At 36.1% G+C, this 16,809-nt stretch overlaps 1 protein-coding gene across 3 annotated transcripts in view; it reads right to left on the minus strand.

Annotated features, from left to right (window-relative positions):
- Window positions 1-16,809, minus strand: part of LOC150091388 (DDB1- and CUL4-associated factor 6-like) — a 405,008-nt gene that overhangs the window by 100,400 nt on the left and 287,799 nt on the right. For all 3 annotated transcript variants that reach the window (XM_090375313.1, XM_090375305.1, XM_090375299.1), the window contains exon 14: window positions 15,896-16,203. In XM_090375313.1, coding sequence (XP_090231439.1) covers window positions 15,896-16,203 — 308 coding nt within the window. The remainder of the gene's footprint in view (window positions 1-15,895; window positions 16,204-16,809) is intronic.

Below are 16,809 nucleotides of genomic sequence, written 5' to 3' on the forward strand. Positions count from 1 at the left end.
CATTACTGACATTCCTCAAGATTCTGCAATTCCAAGAGTCTTTCACCTCTTTCATTTCTTTCACAAATTCCAAAATTTCCTATAGTTTCCCTTTCTGTGCTGTTTTGTCTCTTTCCAATCTTAGCATAGTGGTCCCCATAATAATAGCATAGTGAGTTTTCTGTTCATTTAGAAGTCCCTCTCAATTTTGACATTTCTTCAACCTCTTCATCATCATGGCTCGATGCTGGTGCATAAATCATTATAACCTTTAGTTTATACCTCTTAAAATCCTGAGAGGTAGTCTTGACACCCTTGATGATATACTTTTGAATTCCAAAATGTTATTTTTTATATCTTAAATATCAACTGCAGCTTGTAGCCTTGTGCATGTATCTATTTCAAATTGATATAATAAACATTTAGGTTGACTTATTTAGTAAAGTATTGCATTAGCCTGACCACTTGTTAGTTTAATGCACAAATCAAATAAACAAACTGAAGAAAATTTTCTTCTGACCAATGCCTTACTAAGGCATTGGTCAGAAGAAAATTTAGTTTTAAAACAGCTTTTAAACAATACAGTATACACTGCTCCTTGATTTGTTGCACTTGCAGTTTCCAGCAGCATAAAAAGTAGTTTGATGCAGTTGTAATGTTTTGTCACATTATTTGCATGCTTGAAGTTGGATGTAAATGTTAAGTCAATAAGAGCATATACAAAACTATTTTCAATTTAATAGTTAAGATGTAGTTTAATTTGTGACATTAATTTACAAATTATTTGGTATCCAATAATCCATTCTGCTCTATTATATTTTAGAATATTTCTTGCTGTAATTTATAATCTGCCATCACTATATCACCATGGCCAAGAAAAACTGTGGCACAGAAAATAGAAAGAAAAAAGCATCTAAAGAAACAGAAAGAAAAATTAAATAATAATGGAACTCTTAAAACAATTCATCAATCCTTCGCTTTGCATTCCAGTCTTTTGCCCTTGAAGAAAATTGCAGAAAATTTTGAAAATAAGCAAAAATAGGCAGAAACAGAAAAGTTCAAATGGCCCCTAAATTCCTTGGGCTTATCCAAATTCATTGCAGTCAGTGATGCAAGGGGAATTAAACAAAAAGACCTAGCATCAGTAGCATTTATTCTACCACTACAGAAAAAGATGATAAAGATTATACTGATATCTCACACTCGAATGATCCTGCTATTATTCCAAAAGTAACAGATGTAGCGAGAGAAACTGTTATAGAACATAAGCCAATTCAAAGAATGGATTTAAGTTATACATTAAAAGATAAAAGAAAATTTATCTTTTTATTTTTAGAGTCTGCTGACGAGGCTAGTAGGGGCCAGACGTGTTCAAAGCCGCTAAGTGGATTTTTCTTATTTATTGACTTTAAATTATTGTTTTTCTAAAACTTTTGATTTAAATTTAGTAGTATAGCATTATTTAGTGATATTTCTGATTAATCTGGTGTATTTATTCTTTACTCAGCCTTGTAATTGCATAAAAGTATCGGTAAGGATATCAAAACCACGTGTCACAAGTTACAACTCCACTGAACGAGAAGTTTTTTAGCCATATTTAGCCGCTTATTGAATATTTTTTAAATCAAATTATTTTTGTAATAGACCTCGTAAGGATCGTTAGTTTATTCTGAATCGAGACAGCAAGATTTGAAAGTTGATTAATACTTAAGTGTCCATATATTACCGTTCGTAAATTCCCGCCATTGTCTTTGTCAAACTGCTAGCTTGGGGGATACAAAGACGAATAGATTAACAGTAGCCACTGGCAGAGGTGAAAGAGATTCTTGCACTGCTTCTATTGGAATGAGCAGAAGCCTGAAAAACAAGATTCAGGATATTTCAGAGACTACTGGGAGTCATTGCGGTACAAGTAAACACACGGGTTGTGTTAGGGTAGCTAAGAATAGAAATAGGTGATTGTATACTTGCGTGTACACCAAGTTTGGGGGCTAGGAGTTTAGTAAATAAATTTGATGAATTTGAGGTATTGCTCAAAACATCAAAGGCAGATATTGTTGGGATATCAGAGACTTGGTGTCACACAGATATAAGGAATGCAGAACTGGAATTTGGGGAGTACAACGTCTACAGAAAGGATAGACTGGATAGGAAGGGAGGAGGGGTTATGCTATTAGTTAAGAAATACATAAAATCCAAGGAAGTGAAGCCAGTGGACATCGCTGGACAGTGCAGTGTCGAGTCAGTTTGGTGTGACATAAGCATTGGGAGATCAAAATTGGGAGTAGGAGTGTGCTATAGGCCTAATGACTCTGATGAGTATAATAAGAAACTGTACAGGGAAATAGAGTGGGCCAGTAAATCAGAGAGTCTTATAATGGGAGATTTTAATTTCCCAGATATTGATTGGAGTTTGGGGGCTGGTCACTCACACACTAGCAAGGCCTTTATGGATTTATTGGATGATTGTTTTCTACATCAGCATGTTCGGGAGGCAACGAACATGCTGATGTAGAAAGCATGTTCGGGAGGCAACAAGAGGGAGGAATACTCTTGATTATCAGCAGTGATTCTTCATGCATTAAGAATCTGCAGATAAATGAACCACTAGGTGACAGTGATCACAGTGTGCTGAAGTGGGATTTACTCAAAGAGGTAACTACCATTAGAGGTAAAGGGAAGGGTTATTGCTTTCATAAAGGCAACGACGATGGACTGAGACAGTATGTAAATTCTATACAGTGGGACCAACTGATGATGTTACCAACAAAAAATGCAAAATAAAGCAGAGGAAGCATTCAAAGAACTTATCTTGAAAGCTACTAGGCTTTACATACCAACTAAGAAATATTGTTCAAGGTTTAGGCCTAAATGGATGTTAGATGAACTGATGAGGCATATGGCAAAGAAGAAACATGCATGGATACATACAAATTAACACATGACACAGAAGCCTATGATAGATACAAGTTGATCTGTAACCAAGTTACAAAGGAGGTTAGGCAGGCGAAGGCAGATTACAAGAAATCTTTGGCAAGGGATGCAAAGAGTTCTTTACTTATGTAAACTCTAGAAGGAAGGGGATGAATCAGATTGGTCCACTTGATATCGATGGGTCAACTGTTGATGATCCTGCTCAGGTAGCTAACAAACTAAATTAATATTTTGCATCGACATTCACACATGAGGAGTTATTTAGAGAGGGGAAAGCCAGAGGTGTATTCAACTCTAGCAGTAAGCTAGCGAATCTTGTAATAACTGAGAGTAAAGTGGAGGAGAAACTGTTGAAGATAAACACAAGAAAGGCACCCGGGGTGGATGGGATCTATCCAGTTATATTAAAGGAGGCAGCAGAGGAAGTAAGCAAACCCTTAGCCATAATTATGAGAGCTTCCTTGGACTCAGGGGAGGTACCCGCGGCCTGGAGATGTGCAAATGTGACCCCAATTCACAAAGGAGGATCAAAGGCTGACACAAACAATAATAGACCTGTGAGTTTAACTTCTGTTCCAGGAAAATTAATGGAGGCACTGGTTAAAGAAGCACTGCAGGATCATTTAGACAAGACTTCAGTTATAGCTCGGACACAGCATGGTTTTGTTAAGGGGAAGTGTTGCCTGACCAATTTGATTGGATACTATGATGCAGTCACAATGGAAATGGATGCAGGGAATAACTTTGATATTATATACTTGGATCTTAGAAAGGCTTTTGATACTGTTGCACATGGAAGACAGCTGCACAAATTGGAGCAGTGTAACATTGGAGGCAAATTGCTGCTGTGGATAAAGGGGTGGCTGAGGGGGAGAAGACAGAGTGGTAATAAATGGACACTGCTCATCGTGGACTAATGTTATTAGTGGAGTCCCTCAGGGCTCAGTGTTGGGTCCATTATTGTTTTCTGTATTCATAAATGATATTGATGATGGTATATCAAGCTTAATATCGAAGTTTGCAGACGATACAAAGGTAGGCAGGGTTATCAAGGAAACTACTGACACTATAAGGTTGAGCAGATGGGCTGAGAGGTGGCAAATGAAGTTTAACATTGACAAATGTAAAGTACTACACATGGGAAACATGTGTAGTACTTTACCAACCCCAGAGCAACGTATCAACTCTGTGGTACTACACTGACAGTGGTAGAGAATGAAGGGGACTTGGGGGTGGTTGTGCAGGCAGATATGAAGTTCTCTGAGCAGTGCAGATGGGCTGCAAGAGTAGCTCATGGTGTATTGTCAATGATATATAGGAATTTTTCTAGCAGGGATAAGGAGGTGATTATTCCCTTGTATAAGAGGCAATCGTCAGGCCACACCTAGAGTACTGTATACAGGTCTGGAGGCCTCATTTCAAGAAGGATGTAGAGCTGCTGGAATGAGTACAGAGAAGGGCAATGAGATTAGTGAATGGAACAAAGGGGTGCTCTTACGAAGAAAGGCTTAAGTTTTGCAAATTACAGTGTCTGGAGACTAGGCACCAGCGAGGTGATCTGATAGAGGTGTATAAAGCCTTGAATGGTTTGAGCATGCTCAATGCTGATGGGATTCTTCCTCACGCTCAGAATAATCACCTGAGAGGGCATAAATTCAAATTGAGGAAAGACAGATGTAGGATAGACGTGCGGAAATTTGCCTTTAGCCAGCGAGTGGTTGGTTGGTGGAACAGACTTCCATCCCTTGTCGTGGAAGTTGATAGCCTAAATAAGTTTAAGGCTCAGCTGGACAGGTATTTCGAACGAACAGAGGGGTGAAGTGGAAGTGTTTTTTTTTTTTTTTTTTTTTGGCTGATGCTGCATAAGCTTGCTTTCTTGCATCAAATGCCTCTTCTAATGCTAATGCTAATTTATAATACTTATTACAAACTAGTTATTATTATTCTCTTAATAATTAGCATTTATTGCTTTTGTTGTAAAATATAATATCTAATACCAGGAAATAATATCTAAACATGGTTACTCAAATTGTAATGAAAGTCCCTTATGAAACTTCATTGACATATCATCACATTAATTATCAAAAAAAAAAAAAAAAACATGGATGGAACTTAAGAAATCGCTTAAAAACCAAACTGCTGAACCTGAAAATGAAAACATACGTTGAAGAAAAAGTCGCAAGCTAGGGTTGAATTTGAAAGTGTGCAATTATGCCCAGACACGGTAGGAAGGAGTATGTGATGATAGCCTTGTCAATCAATTTGGCTCTGAAGAGATTGTGCAAGGCTTGTGAGGAGAATTTTTTTCAGCATGGTCTTTGCTTGCTAACAGGAAAGACTACTTCTACAGGGATGGGATACATTTAAATAGAAAGGGTGCAAGAATATTATCTGATGCTATCCAGGCAGTGTTAGGTGGGTTGGAAAACTGATAGTCTGGGGGGGGGATTCACACACTGTAAGATTAACAGTAAACGCAGGCAGAGGCGAAAGCAACTCTTGCACTGCTTCTATTGTAACGAGCACCAGCCGAGAGAGCAGATTGCTAGAGACTTCAAGAGCTGCTGGGAGTCATCGTGGAACAAATAAATACATGGGCTGTGTTAGTGTAACTAAGAGTAAGAACAGGTGCATGCATACTTGCTAGAAGTACAGTGAATAAATTTGATGAATTTGAAGTGCTGATCAAGACATCAAAGGCAGATATTGTTGGGATATCAGAGACATGGTGTCACACAGATATAAGCAGTGCAGAATTGGAATTTGGGGAGTATAATATGTACAGAAAGGATAGAAAGGGAGGAGGGGTTATGCTGTTAGTTAGGAAACACAAAATCTAACGAAGTGCATCCAATTGACATGGGTGGACAATGCAATGTTGAGTCAGTTTGGTGTGAGTAGGTTTTTGGTGTGCAATGTTGAGTCAGTTTTGGTGTCAGGGAAAATGAGAGTAGGAGTGTGTTAAGGCCTAATGACTTTGATGAGTACAACAAACAATTGTGCAGAGAAATAGTGGGTCAGTAAATCAGAATGTCTTGTTATGGGGGATTTTAACTTTCCAGATATCGACTGGAACTTGTGGGTTGGTCATTTGCACGCTAACAAGACTTTTGTGGATTTACTGGAGGATTGTTTTCTAAAGCAACATGTTTGAGGGCAACCAGAGGTGGTAATACTTTTGATCTGATTATCAGCAGTGATGAAGCATGCATTAGGAATTTGCAGATAAAGGAACCACTAGGTGACAGTGATCACAGTCTACTGATGTGGGATTTACTTAAAGATGTAACTACCATCAAAAGGTAAAAGGAAGGGCTTTTGTTACGGCAACTACAGTGGTCTCAGACAGTTTTTAAATTCTATACAGTGGGATGAACTGATGATGTTAAAAACAGTGAATTCTAAATGGGAAGACTTCAGGGAATTAATCTTGAAAGCTACTAGACTTTTCATACCAACTAAGAAATACTGTTCAAAATTTAGGCCTAAATGGATGTCAGTGGAACTAAAGAGTCTCATGGCAGAAAAAGAAAAATGCGTGGAATGCATATAAATTAGCAAGTGACACAGAAGCCTATGGCAGATATAAGCTAGTCTGTAATCAAGTCACAAAGGAGGTAGGCAAGCAAAGGCTGATTATGAGAAATCCTTAGCAAAGGATGCGAAGAAAAACAACAAATACTTCTTTACTTATGTAAATTCTAGAAGGAAGGAGATGAATCAGATTGGTCCACAATGGTGGTGGTGGTGGTTCAACTGTTGATGATCCTACTCAGATAGCTGACAAACTAAGTCAGAATTTTGTATCCACACATGAGGAATTCTGAAAGGAAGGGGAGGGCAGAAATTTACTAAATTCTAACAGGGAACTATTTGAATTTGCAATAACAAAGAGCATAACGGAGGAGAAATTGTTGAAGTTAAACATAAAAAAGCCACCTTGGGCAGATGGAATCTATCCAGTTGTATTGAAGGAGGCAGTGAGAGAAGTAAGGAAACCCTTAGCCATAATAATAAGAGCATCCTTAGATTCAAGGGAGGTCTCCATGGACTGGAGATGTGCAAATGTATCCCCAATTCATAAAGGGGGTTCAAAGGGTGATGCAGATAATTATAGACCTTTTAGTTTAACGTCTGTTCCAGGGAAAATAATGGAGTCACTGGTTAAAGAAGTGATGCAGGTTCACCTAGACAAGACTGCAGTAATAGTTAAGACACAGCAAGGGTTTGTTAAGAGGAAGTCTTGTCTGACCAATTTGATTGGATACTATGATGTGGTCACAAAGTATCCAAAGTCACACAAAGGAACTGGATGCAAAAAATAATTTTGATATCATATACTTGGATTTCAGGAAAGCTTTTGATACTGTTGTACATGGAAGACTGCTATACAAATTGCAGTGGTATTGCATCAAGGGCAAGTTGCTGCAGTGGATAAAGGGATGGTTGAGTAGGAGACAGCAGAGAGTGGTAAGAAATGGACACTGCTCTATGTGGACTAACGTTATTAGTGGAGTCCCCCAGCATTCGATGCTGGGTCCATTATTGTTTTGTTTATTTATTAAATGTCGATGAAGGTATATCATGCTTAATGTTCAAGATTGCAGATGATATAAAGGTTGGCAGGGTTTTAATAAAGCATGCTACTTTATTAAATAGTAAAGATAGTATGCTACCGCAAAAGGATCTAGAAAAGTTAGGTAGATGGGCTGAGAAGTAACAACTGAAATTTAATATGACAAATGCAAAGTACTGCATATGGGTAGCAGTAACCCAAGAGAAACGTATCAACTGTGTGGTACTACACTCAGGGAGGTGGAGGATGAAAAAGACCTGGGGGTAATTGTGCAGCTGGATATGAAGTTCTTTGAGCAGACGGGCTGCCAAAGAAGGTAATGGAGGTTTGTCAGTGATATATAGGAATTTTGCTAGAAGAGACAAGGTGATTATACCTTTGTATAAGGCAATGGTCAGGCCACAACTTGAGAACCGCGTACAGGTCTCAAGGCCTCATTTTAGGAAGGATGTCGAGTTGCTACAATGAGTACAGAGAAGGACAACAAGATTGCTGAGAGGAACAAAGGGGTTTTCTTACCAGGAGAGGCTTAAATTCTGTCAGTTGCAGCATCTGGAGACTAGTTACCTGTGAGGTGATCTGATTGAGGTGTACAAGGCCTTGAATGGTTTGAGCAGGCTCAATGCTGATGGGATACTTCCACTTGCTGAAACTAAGAACCTGAGGGGGGGCATAGATTCAAACTGAGGAAAGACAGTTGTAGAATAGATGTGTGGAAGTTTTCCTTTATCCAGCCTTGATTCCTGGAACAGATTTCTGTTTAACTTTCCTTTTCCTTGATTCCTGGAACAGACTTTCATCTGTTGTTGTGGAAGGTAATAGCTTAAATGAATTTAAGGCTAAACTAGACAAACATATGGAGTGACCGGATGGGTGAAATGGGAAGGTTTTTTTTTTGTTTTTTTTTTTTTGGCTGATGCTCTATAAGCATGCTTTCTTGCATCATATGCCTGAACTAATGCTAATATGAACTTAAAAAGCAGCGTGGGCAGCTTTAAAAAAAGATAATAGAAATACAGTAAAAACCCCAGCTATTCGCGGAGGTTACGTTCCTGAGAAATGTCGCGAATACCGAAAACGCGAATACTGAGTTATGGCTCCCATAGTAATAACGGGGTTCTGTTCCAAAGTATGAAATATATAAGAAAAACTAGTCTAAAATTTTGTCTATGTATGTATTATATGTACCTTCATAATATGACTATGTACGTAGACAGTACATAGAGAAATGCAAGCATATGGCATCGAAATGAAAATAAGAAACAATTTTATATTAAATGTAATATTTATTAGAAGTTTCAAACAAATCTTTCAAACCAGTGCCTTTGCTAGCTGAAAAACTTATCCCGCTAGTGCTATCACCAGTTTCACTAAAGTGTTGATAAAGGAGTTTTGCCTTTTCACGAATGATGAGTGAACTTAACGGAATTTTATTTTGAGTTCGGTCTTCTTTAACATCACAAGTTACAGAGCAAATTTTTGAAGCAATTAGCGCATTTTCACGGACACTATGGCGGATTTTTTCTTCCGATTTTTTGATCGATCGTACCGTTGACTCATTGATTTTATAATATTTTGCCACTGAGGAGACACTTTCACCATTAGAAATTTTTGTCTAATAACTCATTTTTATTCGCTAATGTCATCACCTTCTTTGATATTTTCACATTTCTCTTGTTATTCGTAGCCATATTTTTGTAGGGGTTAGAAAGAACTTGTCCACAATAAAGTCACTTTCTTCCGTTAACACACTCGAAAAAGTCTGTTTTACACTGCAAAACGGTAGATTTATCATTTTGGTAAGCATATCAATTTATAAATTGATAAATTTATTCAATTTATAAGCATATAAATTAAAAGCAAACGACGAAACCTTCCATGACAAGCGCATAACACATACTGAACAAGGATTAACGAGAAACATCCACGCTCATGATTTTGTCACCTCTCCCCCACCCACTGAGCCCTGTTTTGACCAGAAAAGATAATTTTAGCCACGCCCATGTTTTTTTATGGTGGAAAATATTCACGGCCCCTTAAAATTCAAATTTTTTTAGGTTTCATTTTATATTAAATCGGTGATCGCAAACACGTGAAACAGCGAATACAGATACCGCAAATAGCGGGGGTTTACTGTAATTAACTTTTTAGGATAAAAAAATCTTTAGTTTCAAGTGGTTCATCAAGGCAAATTGCATAAATCAAATAATTATAATTTTTTTGAAACTCATTTAAGCTACTGAGAAAATTTTATTCAGTCATGGCCTGCTTAGAAAGTATTAGAAAATTAGATACGTAAATGCATAATCTTTGGGAAAAGACACAAAAAACATAATAATGTTACTCTGTAAAAATATTCAGTATTCCATTAAAATAAAAATTAATAATGCAAAATATTTTTAAATCACTGAGTTGTACACTGGCTCTAAATAGAGAGCAAAAGACAATAGTTTTAAGGCATGTATAACCCCAGGGGCTCACATCTGGTGAGTATGGGCTTGGCACATACTCACCAGGGTCCTGAGCTGGATATCATCATTCTTCTCTTTCTTGGTGATTCCCTTCTACTTCTCTCTCTCTCTCTCTCTCTCAGGGTAACTCAGAAATTTTTTGGCTGGTGCAGCATAAGCCTCAGGCTTCCTTGTACCATATGGCTAATAATAATAATCAATAAAGATGTGGAAGGCATTAATACAGAAGTTCATGTTGAGGAATATTTTATGAGGTTTCTAGAGGTAATTAATACATCTATAGGTCTGATTAATTACCCACTAAATAAATTAGATTTTTTTTATTTAGTGGGTAATTATTTCTTGTAATCGATTAAAAATTTGCAGAGCTTTGGCACGAATAATATCTGAACTAAGAGGCATTCTCTTTTGATTAAGATCTTCTATCCAGAAAGAAAGTAATTTTTCAGTTTTAAGTGAACTTTTACTTTTCTCAGTATTTTTCCTAATTCGTTGAATGCTAGTATTTCTTGCTGTATTTCTTGGCCAGTGTCACAACCTTTTCACCATTTTCTAATTTCTTAATAATTTTTAATATCTGATAGGCATTCTCTTTTGATTAAGATCTTCTATCCAGAAAGAAAAAATTTTTCAGTTTTCTCTATTAACGGATTTCTCACTTTTGTAGTGCATTTTGCAGCCAATGATGTGGAACAGATAATTGAACTTTTACTTTGCTCAGCATTTTCCCTAATTCGTCGAATGCTAGATTAATTTATGCTGCATTTCTTGGCCAGTGTCACAACCTTTTCGCCATTTTCTAACTCCTTAACAGTTTTTAATTACAGCAGGGCCTCGTTATAACGTGGTTCACTTTATGCTGATTTGCTATAACACTGTTCTTATATTATAACCCATATCTGATTATAACGCTGTCACAAATCACTATAACGCTCTTTTACAGATTGCATTTTTATAGATGGCATATTTAACAAAATCATTTCATTTGATGGAGTCAATAGCTTGAAAATGAATAGCAAAACAGCATTAAGATGTTTCCCACGCCTACTTGAGAAATTTTCCCATGCTCAGTGAAATTTTCTCGCACGCTAATTTAATTGCAGTATAGTGACTTGTTACGTAGTTCCGAGATCAACATTTTTAAAAATGATCAAGTATATTGCTTGTAATATTTGCGTTATATGCATTTATCTGAAGTCTAATCATCACTCAGTACAGTATTAGACATTGTGCGTAACAGACAGTTTACTCGAACATTGTATCATAATTAATGCAACTAACGCAGTTACGTTTTCAAAAAATTAATAATGACAGATAAGAATGAAAAAGCAACAACATCGGGACGCAGTATGAAGACTACAAATGTAAGAAAAAGACTGAATTTGAAAATTAAATTAGACATTTTGAAGCAAATCGATTCGATTCCAGTCAACGACAAGCAGATGTGTGCCATAATTTTGGACTGGCAAGTTCAACTGTAAGAACAATTATAAAAAATAAAGAATTAATTTTAGCAGCAGGAAAGACAGCTGTTCCACTGCAAGCAACTAGGGCTGGGCCAGTTATCAGGATTGAAATGGAGAGACTTTAACTAATTTTATTGAAGATAATATCCAAAGCAGAATTCAGAGAAGTTAAATATTATAAATAAAACAAAAGAGAGAGAGAGATTAGCCTATATGATGATCTGAAGAAAACTCACCTAAAAAAAAAAAATGTGGAACTATTTAAAACCAGTAAGGGCTGGTTGAATAGATTTAAAATCCAGGGAGAAGCCGCAAGTGCAGATCAAGGAGCCGAGACTTTCAAAAATGAACTTGTTAAAATTATTTTAGAGATGTATTAAGTGTTATACTTCTCAACAAGTTTTTAACATAGATGAATCAGGACCTTTTTGGAAACGAATGCCTAAAAGAAGTTTCATATTGAAAGAAGAAAAAAACATGCCAGCTTTCAAAGCTTTATTGTTGGGTGGTAACGCTGTGGGGGATTTAAAATTAAAACCCCTTTTAGTTTACCAGGAAGAGGGCCAAAGTACAACCCAAAATCGACACATTTTTCATGATTAAATTAAATCAATTTAATTCATGATTTTAATTGGAATTTTAAGTTTAATTTTGATACTTAAGTAGTTACCACATAATTATATGCGTATGTAACGCAGAATATTTTATATGTACAAATATTTGAATATTTGTACATATTTGTGCACATTTATGCACAAATGTGCATCTTTTCACTACCGTTTATTATTAATTAGGAAATATCCTATTTCCTAATAGGATAGGGCACTGACCGCAACTCACAAATACATATGTTACCTTATGGGATTGCGGCGCTCGCTTAGAGCGGATTCACTTAGCACTCTGTTTTTCCGGAACGAATTATCAGTGTTAAGCAAGGGTCACCTGTATTCCTCTAAATTTAAAAATTTTTTGTTGTGGCTTTCTTCATTTTAGGCACTAATTAAACACACTTTATATAGACAAGAAATGTTAAATCAGCAAAAGTAATGCTTATCAATTAAAACACTTTACATTGCATGAAGAAGAAAAATATTCTGTCTGAACAACTAACATAGGATAACTGATGAAGAGGGTTCCTGAATGAGGAAGTTGTTTCAAAAATAACCGGAAAAACACACCACCGTTTATTGCTGTTTGGCTATAAGAATCAGTTTTGAATAATATTTTTCTAAAGCACATGCTTTTCTGTTAGTGCAATCTAATTATAAGTGGGTAGTAAACTCGGATCTTATTGCATTTGCAATAACACCGACAGCTGGAATTTTGTAGGATTCTACGTTATTATGGTGAAATGTATTTCTCCTTCAACGAAATCTTCAATCATGTAAAAAAAATAAATAAATAAATTTTCAAAATCTGCTCTTCATTCCTATTTCTGAAGCGTCATAAACAAAAATCACACAGGTAGCGAAACATGCTGTACAATCTAAAATCTTGGTAGTAAATACCTGACCGTGCAATAAAAAATTGAGGGATGACTGTGTATATAAATATAATGCAGGGGCATATTCAGGGGTGGGCAGAGAGGGCATATGCCCCCCCCCCCCCCCCTTAACCAAAAATTTTAAATTAAAGAAACAGAATGCAGGATGCATTCTAAAAAAAAAAAAAAAAATTCAAAAGCCTGGTCGCCATGCTCCCCCTTATGTTGTTACCTGGACTTGGTTGCCATGCCCCCTGTTATGATGATATCTGGATACACCACTGATATAACGTATATATATATATATATAGTGTATCCAATAAAAGTTTTTGTTCACTTTAAAACTGCAATAACTTAAGTTCTATATGAGATGAAAACAATCTGTAAAATATATTGGAAAAAAAAGTGAACTTTGTTCTCTGACTGGCAGAACTTGGGTTCATAATAGCAGTTAAAAAAAAAAATTCATGACATTACACAAGGGAAGCAGCACACAGAAATTTCAATTTCAAACTAGATGATGAAGTTTAATGAGACTGGTTCCACTAATGATAAGCTACAAACTGGAAAGTCCGGATTAAGTGAGGAGACTGTGGCATCTGCTGAGGAAGTTTATGGCAAAGTCCACAAAAATCACTAGTACAGGCATCGGTGGTTGTTCCTAAAGCACCAGTGCACAAAACTAAATGTGAAATTGCAAAAGTAACCTTACAAGTTTGAAATGCACCAAATGTCACTGGAAGAGGACTACCATGCAAGATTAGCTTTCTGTCACAAGTTTAATATAAATGTTGAAAAAAGCATCTTATCCCTTGACAATCTAACGTTTACTGATGAAGCAACATTTCACATTAGTGCCAAGCTTAATTGCCATATATGAGGGGTAAAGAAACCCAAAAGAAGTCTGGGAATATGAAAGGGATTCTCCTAAAGTCAACATCTGGCACCATGGGAAAAAAATGCTTCATTGGTCCTTCCTTTTTTGAAGAAACAGTGGTTAATGGTGATAGTTGCATTGCAGCACTACAGGATTTTTCTTTTTATTCCTGAACTAACACAATTAATAACTGAAGCCAGAATGGTTTTTCAGCAAGTTGCAGCACCTTACCACTTGGCTCAGAATGTTCAGTTACTTTATATGAAATCTTCCCAAACAGATGAATCAGCAGAGGTGAGGCCAATTGCTTGGACCAATTTGTTCCCACTGGACACTCTTTTCTATGGGTAAAAGAGTAAAAGAATGGTTTATTCCTCAAAACCTCACTCTTTAGGTGGTCTTCATACCTGGATCACAAATGCTGTAAGTAAAAAAAAATTGAAGAACATGTTTATGGAATTGCAAAACCGTGCTACACTTTTGTTAGTAATAATGGAGGTTATGTTGAATCTAAACAATCTTATTATTATTATTATTATTTCGTATGATGTGATCAATACATGAAGGAACCAGTTTTTTCTTGCTTCCTTCGTGTATCGTGGCCGGGATATCCAACCAACCGGTTGGTTCGGCACCATCGTGATATCCAGCCTGAGACGGGAATCGAACCCGCGACCTTTGGGTTGCCAGGCAGGCACTTTACCTACCCGGCTAGCCCGGTCGGCAACAATCTTATGATTACATACCTTAAAAACTAGAATAAATTACCTTGCCAGTGCATTCCAGAGATTTGTTTTTATCTCATATAGAACCTAAGTTATTGCAGTTAACAATATAAGTATATAAACTGCACAAGGACTTTATGGACACTCTGTATATGACTGTCATTAATTTGGTTCAAGATCAAATAAAAAATTCTTAGGGCACGCAACAAACTTTTCTCCTCCAATTGATTCTGCCATTCAAATGTTGTGAGAGATCATTAGTTTTGCTGATAATGAACTGAGATGAGCATGCTGAAGGCAATCCTCTGTATCCAGAAAAGCTGCTATTTCTGGTAAGTAATTTTTTTTAAAGCAAGTTAAAGAGAAAGAATTTGCAAGCACAAATTTGCACCCAAAAGTCACTAATTTGGATGCCAAATTGTAAGCAACTGATTTTAGCCATATAGGTAGAAGTCTCATCGGTAGATCAACTGGATTGGGCAGCTAGCGAATACCAAGGAAATATTAAAAGCTTGGAAGAGTTAATAAAATCATATGGTACAATTTTTATATCATGAGAAGTGGTTGACTGATTAGATATAATCACAGTGTGGGAAGCAAACTGTTTTCTTGGTAGTAAAATGATCAAAAGAGAATTCAGTTGTAGATCACGTCAAATGATTTGTATGTATTGAAAGACAGTGCTTACAGTAAGTTGCCTTTGTGTGTGTGCACTAGAGAACTGGGCTCACCAGGAAATAACAGTAATGTTTCATTTAAGTTAGAATACAGGAACTATTATAGAGAAGCAAATACAGTGTCTGAAATGGATGGCATACAAGGATATCTCAGTAGGGAAGAGATAAAGGAATTTCAATTTCAAGAGAATAACAAATGCATTCTGCAAATTAATGTGAATTATGAGAATTTTTTGAGGACTCATACTAGTAGCCACAAACACCTTCATATCTTTAGTGAAATGCTGCACAAGAAAAATAGTTACCAAGGGAGATGCAACTAGTCTGACAGAACAAAAGGAAGCACGGGATGGCTGTAATGCCTAGAGATGCAGATCCATATGAAGACAGAAGAGGTTAGAAAGGCAAAAGCTGAGTAAGAGAAGTTTCTGACAAAGGGAGCTAAAAACAGAGACATGACGTTTTTCTCATCATGTCTATGAAAAAGAAGAAGAAAGTTAATCAGATAGGTTTCCCCCTTACAAAACAGAATCAGCAGAATCATTAAGAAACCAGAAGTGGTTGTTGCACTGAATAAATACTTCACATCAATCTTTATAAACAAAAGCACTAATGTACTATGTTAATATTTAATCAAGTTAAGCAAATAAAGTATATGATCAGATAGAAATAAATTAAAGAAATGAGGAATAAAAATAAGCATATACCTTTTCTGAGAAAGCATTGCTTGATCAAATGTCCTTGATGGAGAGTGATCATTGGTGGTTTCTTCTGCATCTGAAGTATCAATATCCATCATGGATAAGTCTTCAGTGTTTCTTATTTTTGATTCACTTTCATAAGTCTGATCTGATGGATTTGTTAAAATATTTTGACTGACTCTAGTTTCTGGTGAATTTTTCAAATGTTCATTAAATAAAACAGGTGATATATCTTTCACTGATGAAACTGTAGAATTTCCTTTTTCATGTGAGCTTTTTCCCCTGTAGCCAGATACTGCCTCATGTGACGATTCCTAATTAAGAAAAACAAAACTCTGTTAATGCCTAATCTGAACAACATTAGTAATGTAAAAATTATGCAAACAAGGCTATATGGCATTAGGCAAAAAAAGATAAATAAATAACCAAACAAACAAACAAACAAAAAAAACATACCAAATTTAACCAATGTAATTTTCATCACTACACTCATTTACATATTTATTCTAAATATTTTTATAATCCCTTTTTATATTTGGATAAACTTTTAAGTATGGAATTTGTTCTAATAAACAACTCTTTGGCTAAAGGCAAATTTTTTCACATCTATTCTAAAATCATTCTTCCACAGTTAAAATTTATGTATCATTGTGCATGTCACACAAGAATGAGTAAAGAGTGAAAGCATCTTTTGTATGCTTCCTTAATTTAATTCACTCATTACATAATTCTTTAATTTATTCATTGAATGCTTCTTTAATTCACTAATATTTATATGACTGGATCCCATAAACTGGCACTCTTTCAGCCCCCAAATCTGGGGCACCCTACTACTATATTGTAACTTTCAAAACTCAAGTCTCACTCTCTCTCTCTCTCAGTAAGAAACCACTATGTCTCCATAACTCTTCTCGGTATCC

The sequence above is a fragment of the Mastigoproctus giganteus genome, chromosome 1, assembly GCF_048544385.1.
Source record: "Mastigoproctus giganteus isolate SK-2022 chromosome 1, ASM4854438v1, whole genome shotgun sequence".
NCBI classification, from domain to species: Eukaryota; Metazoa; Arthropoda; class Arachnida; order Uropygi; family Thelyphonidae; genus Mastigoproctus; species Mastigoproctus giganteus.